The sequence below is a fragment of the Arachis ipaensis genome, chromosome B03, assembly GCF_000816755.2.
Source record: "Arachis ipaensis cultivar K30076 chromosome B03, Araip1.1, whole genome shotgun sequence".
Lineage (NCBI taxonomy): Eukaryota > Viridiplantae > Streptophyta > Magnoliopsida > Fabales > Fabaceae > Arachis > Arachis ipaensis.
The window spans coordinates 115,406,483-115,416,420 of record NC_029787.2 but is presented as its reverse complement, the minus strand read 5'-3'; the positions used below and the strand labels follow the sequence as shown (position 1 = coordinate 115,416,420).

At 35.3% G+C, this 9,938-nt stretch overlaps 2 protein-coding genes across 3 annotated transcripts in view; one reads left to right on the top strand and one right to left on the bottom strand.

The window, feature by feature from the left end:
• Positions 5,809-6,862, top strand: LOC110270314 (protein tesmin/TSO1-like CXC 2). Its single transcript, XM_021119329.1, has one exon. The coding sequence runs from the start codon at positions 6,020-6,022 to the stop codon at positions 6,833-6,835; it is 816 nt and encodes a 271-aa protein (XP_020974988.1). The 5' UTR covers positions 5,809-6,019; the 3' UTR covers positions 6,836-6,862.
• The window catches only part of LOC107630948 (crossover junction endonuclease EME1B), a 6,465-nt gene continuing 4,187 nt past the window's right edge, over positions 7,661-9,938 (bottom strand). For both annotated transcript variants that reach the window (XM_016334247.2, XM_021119328.1), the window contains exons 8-13: positions 9,750-9,925; positions 8,659-8,722; positions 8,444-8,560; positions 8,321-8,412; positions 8,088-8,202; positions 7,661-8,014 (exon numbers count right to left, since the gene is read on the bottom strand). In XM_016334247.2, the coding sequence (XP_016189733.1) occupies positions 7,838-8,014; positions 8,088-8,202; positions 8,321-8,412; positions 8,444-8,560; positions 8,659-8,722; positions 9,750-9,925 (741 nt within the window). In that variant the 3' untranslated portion in view covers positions 7,661-7,837. The remainder of the gene's footprint in view (positions 8,015-8,087; positions 8,203-8,320; positions 8,413-8,443; positions 8,561-8,658; positions 8,723-9,749; positions 9,926-9,938) is intronic.

The window sequence follows — 9,938 nt, the reverse complement described above, 5'->3', positions numbered from 1 at the left end:
CGATTGTAATTTTGACTTCAAATTTTAAAGATTAAAACAGTACTCATCTCTTAAATTAATTTATAATAATTTTTAACTATTAATTTCATATAAAAACAACTATACTTGACTTGTCCAAAAAAATAGTATTTGTAATAATGTTTTCATTTATTCGTTTTATTGACTTGAGCTAATTTTATTATTAATATTCCAAACATAAAAATACATTTGTTTCCTTTGATTTTGCCTCGTCAAATATAGGCCTCCTTGACTTCTTGTTTGAATTTGAAGAGAATTGAATCGATTATAATAAAATTTCTAATGTGGCATGATATAAATGAAATAAAACAAAAACTTTCATTTACTTTTGAAACACCTCAAATTTTCATTTACATATTTGCTAAAAGAATAAGAATTTATACTATATATAAAATCAGTTATAAAACTCCTATGACTTCTTGACAAGACTTCAAGGTTGTTATAAGTTATAACTAACAATAAATAGATAATTGTTATAAAATAACTAAATAAATAAATAAGGAAGAGGTAACAAATATAAAATAAAGAAATATAAAGAGAGAGAAAAGTGTGTCCGTATAAGGGAGAGAGAAGATTTTATTAATCGTGTACAGTTCTTCAGATTGCTTCACTATTTATAGGCATGTGAAGCTTATAATTTCAACTTCATTAATTTATGTTTGCCATGAGGAGTTGAGCTATTCAGCAGTGAAATCAAACACCTGTATTAATGATGGTCATCCACCTTATCTTTCATCCTTATCACAACACTCCCCCTTGGATGACCATTTAGGATTATTACCTCGTTAAAACCTTACTAAAGAAAAACTCAGTGGGAAAAAACCTTAGTGAAGGAAAAAGAGTACAATATCCTTTAGTGATGGGGACTGCCTCATTAAAAACCTTGTCAAGAAAAACCCAATGGAAAAAAACCTGACTAAGGAAAAAAGAGTACAGTCTCCCCATCTTGCCGACATTATTTTATATCTCGAAATCGGCGCATCCCAATCTGATGTACCAATCTTTCAAAAGAAGATTTTGGGAGTGACTTTGTGAATAAATCTGCCAGATTATCACTTGAGCGGATCTGTTGAACATCAATTGCCCTTTGATTTTGAAGATCATGAGTGAAGAAGAATTTGGGAGAAATATGCTTCTATCACCTTTGATATATCCGCCTTTAAGTTGAGCAATACATGCTGTATTATCTTCAAACAGGATAGTTGGAGCTATCTTCTGATCAATCAGTCCACATGATGACAGAATATATTGGATCACACTCCTCAGCCAAAAATACTCGCGACTAGCTTCATGTATCACTAGTATTTTAGCATGATTAGAGGAGGTTGCTGCTATCGTCTGTTTCGTGGACCTCCATGATATAGCTGTTTCACCATATGTAAACAGGTATCCTGTTTGAGATCTCTCTTTATGTGGATCAGACAAGTATCCAGCATTTGCATAGCCAACTAGTTGTGACTTGGATCCATAAGGATAGAACAATCCCATATCAACCGTTCCATGAAGATATCGAAAGATTTGTTTGATTCCACTCCAATGTCTTCTGGTTGGAGAGGAACTATACCTTGCTAGTAAGTTCACAGCAAATGATATATCGGGTCGTGTATTATTAGCAAGATACATTAGCGCTCCAATGGCACTAAGATATGGTACTTCAGGACCAAGGATATCTTCATTCTCTTCTTTAGGACGGAATTGATCTTTCTCCACATTCAAAGATCTTACGATCATTGGGGTACTTAATGGATGTGACTTATCCATATAAAATCTTTTCAAGATCTTTTCTGTGTATGTTGTTTGATGAATAAAGATCCCGTTTTTTATATGCTCGATCTGCAGGCCGAGACAAAATTTAGTTCTTCCAAGATCTTTCATCTCAAACTCTTCTTTTAGAGTTTTTATAATTGTTGGAATCTTTTCAGGAGTCCCAACGATATTTAAATCATCAACGTACACAGCAATTATAATGAATCCAGATGCGGATTTCTTTATGAAAACACATGGACATATATCATCATTCTTGAATCCATTTTTGGCCAGATACTCAGTAAGACGATTATACCACATTCATCCAGATTGCTTTAGACCATATAAAGATCTTTGCAATTTGACTGAGTATAACCCTTGCGAATATTCATTGGATGGTTTAGATATCTTTAATCCTTCAGGGACTTTCATATAGATATCATGATCTAATGAGCCGTATAAATAGACTGTTACCACATCCATTAAATGCATATGCAGTTTATGATATGCAGATAAACTGACCAAATAACGCAATGTTATCGCATCTACTACAGGGGAATACGTTTCTTCATAATCTATACCGGGCCTTTGTGAAAAACCTTGTGCCACAAGTCGGGCTTTATAGCACACAACTTCATTTTTCTCATTTCGCTTTCTCACAAATACCCACCGGTATCCAACAGGTTTTACATCTTCTGGTGTACGGACTACAGGTCCGAAGACTTCACGTTTTGCAAGTGAGTCTAATTCAGCCTTCATGGCTTCTTTCCATTTTGGCCAATCATTCCTTTGTCGACATTCTTCGACTGATCTTGGCTCAAGATCCTTGCTTTCATGCATGATATTCAATGCCACATTATATGCAAATATTTCATTGACAATTGTCTTATTTCGGTCCCATTTCTCTCTTGTAAAGACATAATTTATCGAGATCTCATCATTTTCACAATTTTCAGGTACTTGAACGTCTTCTGGCGTTATATCAGAATTTTGGACAACTGTAGGTATCTCTACTATGTCTTTTTCAACAAGAATAGTATTTACCTCTTTTCTCTTTCGAGGATTTTTATCTTTGGAACCGACAGGCCTGCCACGCTTCTGGCGTGTATTTGCTTCAGTGGTTATTTGTCCTACTGGGACATCAATTCGAATTGGGGCATTTTTCGCCCTGCTACGCTTCTGGCGTGAATTTTTTTCATTGGCTACTTGTCCTACTGGGACATCAATTCGAATTGGGGCATTTTTCGCTGGTATATAAGATTTGGTTATCCTCTTTGTATTGGAAAATGCATCAGGCAATTCATTTGCTATTCTTTGCAAATGTATAATCTTTTGAACTTCTAGTTCACATTGCCCTGATCGAGGATCTAAATGCATCAACGATGATGCATTCCAATTAAGTTCCTTTTCAGGAAACTTATTCTCTCCCCCTAATGTTGGAAATTTTGATTCATCAAAATGACAATCCGCAAACCGGGCTTTAAATACATCTCCAGTTTGTATCTCAAGATATCTCACTATAGAGGGAGAATCATATCCAACATATATCTCCAATTTTCTTTGGGGTCCCATTTTGGTGCGATTAGGTGGTGCAATGGGAACATATATCGCACACCCAAATATTCTTAAATGGGAAACATTTGGCTACTGGCCAAATGCTAATTGCATAGGAGAGAACTGATGGTAACTCGTTGGCCTCAAACGAATAAGTGTTGCGGCATGTAAAATAGCATGCCCCCAAACCGAGGTTGGGAGATTTGTTCTCATAAGTAAGGGTCTAGCAATTAATTGGAGGTGTTTAATAAGTGATTCTGCTAACCCATTTTGTGTGTGAACATAAGCTACTGGATGTTCAACACTTATTCCATTAGCCATACAATAAGCATCAAAAGCTTGGGAAGTAAATTCACCAGCATTATCAAGACAAATTGCTTTGATTGGATTTTCTGGAAATTGTACTTTTAATCGAATAATTTGAGCCAGTAATCTCGCAAACGCCAGGTTGCGAGAAGATAATAAGCACACATGTGACCATCTCGAAGATGTGTCTATCAGGACCGTAAAATATCTAAAAGATCCACATGGTGGATGAATAGGTCCACATATATCACCTTGAATTCTTTCTAGGAATTCAGGGGACTCAAATCCAATCTTTACTGGTGATGACCTTAAAATTAACTTCCCTTGAGAACATGCAGCACAACAAAATTCACTAGATTTAAGAATCTTCTGGTTCTTTAGTGAATGTCCATGAGAGTTTTCAATAATTCTCCTCATCATGGTTGTTTCCGGATGACCCAATCTATCATGCCAAGTTATGAATTCATTTGGGCTAGTAAACTTCTGGTTTACAATGGCATGTGATTCAATTGCACTAATCTTGGTATAATACAATCCGGATGAAAGTGAGGGTAATTTTTCTAATATAACTTTCTTATTTGAATCATGAGTTGTGATATATAAATACTCATGATTTTCTTCATTCATTGTCTCAACATGATATCCATTTCGGCGAATATCTTTGAAACTCAACAAGTTTCTCAGGGACTTGGTAGATAACAGTGCATTATTTATTATAAATTTTGTTCCTCCAGGAAACAAAATTATAGCTCTTCTGGAGCCTTCTATCACATTGTCCGAGCCAATAATAGTATTAACATATTCATCTTTTGGCACAAGATGGGTAAAATATATATTACTTTTAAGAATAGTGTGTGAACTTGCACTATCCGCAAGGCAAATATCTTCAGAATATGTCCTTACCATTTTTCTTCAAAAACAAATGATAATAATAATAAAATGAGTAGAAGTACATGCACAGTAAAATTATTCACATAAATACTTAACAAACACATACATATATCAAACTATTCCATCATTGATCAAATAGCCAATACTTCCTTCAGGATCCTCGAAGAAATTAGATACATCATAATGAGTGGTGGAATTTTCATAATTTGAAACAAAATTTGTTTCCTTTCCTTTGTCATCCTTTTTCAAGGATGTTTGATAAAGATCAACTAGGTGCCTTGGGGTACGACAGGTACGTGACCAATGGCCCTTTCCACCACAACGGAAGCATTTATCCTCAATTGATTTACTTTGCCCATTGTTTCTTTCTTTATCCCACTTCTGGTGAGATCCTTTGTGAACATAATTCATTTTCCTTCCATAATTTTTCTTGCTACTAAAACCTTGTCATTTACCTCTTCTGGGGTAATGATTTGCCGCATTTACTTCAGGAAATGGGGCGGCGCCAACTGGGCGCGCTTCATGATTCTTTAAGAGTAACTCATTGTTGCATTCAGCAACAAGAAAGCAAGAAATTAACTCAGAATATTTTTAAATTCTTTTTCTCGATACTGCTGCTGCAGGAGCATATTCGAGGCATGGAAGGTCGAGAAAATTTTCTCTAACATATCGGGCATGAGGAAGTATCACCGTCTTTTCATGATTATTCTTTTTTTTTTCAAGGTCTTTCCACAGATCTGCAGGATCTTTTAATGTGGGATATTCATTTTTCAATCATACTTCAAGATCATGATGACGAAGGAAAATCAATACTTTGGTTTTATCCTTCTGGGATGTATTATTTTCAACCTTAATGGTATCTTCAAGATCCATTAAATTAAGATGGATTTTAACATCTAGTATCCATGATAAATAATTATTTCTAGATATATTAAAAGCATTAAATTCAAGATGAAAGAGCTTCGTTATAATGAAAATTTGTTACCTAGAGTCTTCCTAAAATTTCGTTAGAGCATCGTGCTGATAACGTGTTATAAAATAACTAAATAAATAAATAAGGAAGAGGTAACAAATATAAAATAAAGAAATATAAAGAGAGAGAAAAGTGTGTCCGTATAAGGGAGAGAGAAGATTTTATTAATTGTGTATAGTTCTTCAAATTACTTCACTATTTATAAGCATGTGAAGCTTATAATTTCAACTTCATTAATTTATATTTGCCATGAGGAGTTGAGCCATTCAACATTAAAATCAAACACTTGTATTAATGATGGTCATCCACCTTATCTTTCATCCTTATCACAACAATAATATGCTTATTTTCTACCAAAAGAAGAAAAAACGGAAGTTAAAAGATCATTATGATTAGCTTGGGAAGTGGCTTAACAAGTGAGAACCCAATCTTTACCTTTAGCCAATGATTGAAATACTAGTTACATATTGCTACCGTGCATTTGAGTTTGATAGATAGAAGCTCTCACTCACTTCTTTTTAGCTCATCATCATGGCCTCTTCTGAGAGTAGTAACACCGGTAAAAACATGAACCTAGCTTCGGATACTAATCATAGTGGTAGCAAAAACAATGAAAAGAAGCGATCATCGTCGATCGATGATGGCAATATTGTTGTAGAAAGACAAAGAATAGATTGCAAATGCAGCAAGTCAGAGTGCAAGGATAAGCGTTGTCTTTGCTACAGGTTTGGAGTTGGTTGCTCTCTTCGGTGTGGATGTACGAGTTGCAAGAATACGTACGGAATCAAAGAATCCTCTTCGGTCGCAAAGGAACAAGAACATGCTAATGATCAAGAACGTGATAATAATGATGGCAATAGGGGATGCAAATGCAAAAAGACTAAATGCTTGCAGCTCTACTGTGAATGCTTCAAAGCTGGAAAATATTGCAAAGATTCTTGTTCTTGCGAAAATTGCTTGAATAGACCAGAGAATAAGGACTCTGTGAATGAGGCGAAGAAGAAAATAGAGTTGCGTAATCCACGGGCGTTTGAACCCAAGATTACTGTTGTTGATAAAGTAAAAAGACGCAGCAAAGGTTGCGACTGCGAAAAGATTAAGTGCATGGGAAATAATTGTGGTTGCTTCAGATATAAAGTTGGTTGCTCTCTTCAGTGTCGATGTGCTAATTGCAGAAATCCACATGGAACCAAAGACTCCTCTTCTGTCGCAAAGGAGCAAGAACGTGCTAATAATAATGATAATAATGGCAGCAACAACGAGGGAACAACAGTTAATGGATCATCTCCTGAATCTCATCATCCAGTTGTTGACGACAATGGCTTAACTCAGGTTGGTCATGCTTAGGGGAGAAAAAATGAAAAAGATATGTTGCTGTGAGGCTTTTAAGAATCATAAACCGTCTAGCTAGTGCTTGTTTGTATCTTTACCTACATACCTACCTATATTTCATTTGATAGTTTTACTATTGAATTTGTTATGTTGCATTGTCCTTGGAATCAAATATACACGTATGAAGCTTTCTGATAATTCAAATGTGGATATGATTATGAAGGAAGACAAGAAGGATTGTTATCGACGGCAAATGTTACTGGCCAGAGAGAATGAATTCCACAATATGCCAATGCCATCAAATCAAGTTGTGCCTGTCACGAGAAAAGGACCTGCTGCCGCTGCTTATTATTATTATTATCGTGTTGTTCAAAACCGTGGTGATGCACCTCATTATCAGCCTCTAACCCCGCCGAAGATTTCGAGCGTCCAAAACATTACTGAGCAGCAGAATGCTAACATGCTTGGGGAGCCTAGTTGGCAGGGACAATCATCTTTTCCGAGGCCTCTTTGTATCTATTATGATAATTCTGCAGGGCCCTCATCAGTTCAGCGTAGTCAGCAGTATCAACCTCATCAAAGTTATGGTTCTCATCAACAAGTAGAAGCACCATCAAGTGCAATGACTTGGCAACGTCTATTCCAGCAATAATGATGCAACAAACATGCAAGCGCGCCACCCTCATCCTGACCTTCATGGCCATGGCCCATCTTCTAAGTTTCTACAGCAGAATAATAGGCGTCAATAAGGTTTCAACGTAACTACTACTTATTGAGTATGTGGCTTTTAGGCTTTATGGTTTGTTATATACGTTCTTAACGTTCTGTACAAACCTTAGCTTGCTCTAACAACTGCAAAATTAAAATGCTAGTTTAAATTGAGTCCAAACCAAGTCCTATTATGTACACTTGACACAATTCATTTAAAAATGACAGAAAGCATTTCCATGTTGATACCCTTTCTTAAATAGGGATTACATATTCCGACCCAAAAAGATTAGAAAGCTCTATTGCGTTTTATGATTGACGCGCAAAGAAATCAGCACCATCCTCAATGTCGTCGGTTCGAATGCTTCCGCTTTGCGCCATTAGAATTCTATACACTCTCTTTGAACAAACCTCACCTAATCTTCTCTCGCCGCCAACCAGATTTTCTACTGTCAGGTCTTTAAGTAAAAATTCCTTCTCATGCTCCTGTCACAATACAAGTCTCGCATTTTCATACTGAAACACGTATAAAAAAAAAAGGACAATAAACAAAACATACCGATTTGCTTGGATCCATATAAACGCTTAACAAGGACTTCATGGTTGGGTATTTCTTCCAAATAGCAATAGCAAATCGAGGCTGAACCTTGGGGATAGCAACCAAAGCTTTTAACCTATTCATAGAAGCCAAAGTGAGGAACATGATAATATAACTGAATGACTAGCATGTACTTACTAATAAGAGGTTCTTAGCATTTCCTTATATAATAAAAAGATGTAAAAATCACTCACCACAACGATTTCTTTATTAAATTACGATCAACACTGTCCTTTGGAACAAGGGCTCCATTTGCACTCACAGATAATCGAGTTAACTTCTTTCTGCAGTTAAAATCAACAAATAACCGGCATTCTAAATTGACAAGATGCCAGGCTGGTTGTCAAACCAGCAACATGTTCAGCCAGTTCAGCCTCATCCACACACTGCCTGGAATGAACTTTGGTGAAATGAGTTGCTAATTTTGCAAGCACCTACAAGGCAATTTAACACAAAGTAGATGTTCAAACAAGGATCAGAGGTGAAGATTCAAAATAAGACTTTATTTCTGGTAAAAGGTCAGTTCCTCAACCTCCTCAACAGGCGGACGCCTCCAACTGCTATATTTATCAGGATTCTTGTACTTTTCCTGTTCCCTAAAAGATCATGCAAATCAATGTTGTTGGGTACCAGAGTAACGGAACTAACAGAATAACGCAACTAAAATTTGAAGATGAGAAACGGGATGGAACTGATCACAATAATTTATCTTTAAACAATTTTGAGAATATTATGACTATGTGAAAAATTACAAATTCTCAATTACAAGAAGAAAATTATAACACTCTTTTATCCGTGTATAAAATAACACATGCACTCACTAAAAATGTATTACATTCACTAACTCACTTTAGTTACACTCTCTCACTCTCTGACAAATACACACACCTCGTTATTAGACACATACTCACTCTCCTTTATACTTGTTGCTCACTCACACTCTTTTATTCTTAATTGTGCACACACTCTGAGCACTACCCATAACACATATATATGAAGAGTAAGGCAGTGATGATTACAAATATCATACATATATTTTTATTACAACCACTACTTTCTAAATATCTAAACCATGCATGCATGCATCATTATTTATTTTTAATTGATTTCTTAAAATATCCACTGCCAACTCTTTAATTTGATGACAACTTAACACTTCCTTGTCATCATATAATTATTATGCTTAGAATAATCTTTCCATTTTTTATTAAAATAATTCTGTTCTTCACAAATGTTACAACAAAGAAATATTGTCGAGAAAAGGAAATTATAGTTCATCAATAAGCAGGTCAAGAATCAGAATGAAAGCAAGGGGAAGCAATCTTAAACTAACTGATTTTCCTTTATAATATACAACCAACTCCACTTACATGTCAAACCATCATATTCGATAAAAAAAAAAAGGAAACATGAATTCCCTTACATACAAATCATATTCTAAACAGTAAAATTACGAAGTCTAGATTATGAACAAATGAAGTAGATTTAGAACAGCATTTCTACACCACATCTGCATGTGCACACATTACAAAATTTACAAACAAAATGCTATGCACAAAACTATAAATGCAACCAATTGCTACCTGAATTGATGAACAAAGGAAAATACAATATATAACTCACCTTTTATTAATGTAAGCCATCAATCTATTGGTGAGATAACAAACTGTATAGGATGGATAATGACTTTGAATGCTAGAGAGATGACCCCAAAGAGAATCATTTGTGATGAGGTTACAAAATTTGTCAGCTTCATAAACCAGTAACACATATGAAATCTCAATTCTTTTAGTTGAATGCTGCAAATAATAT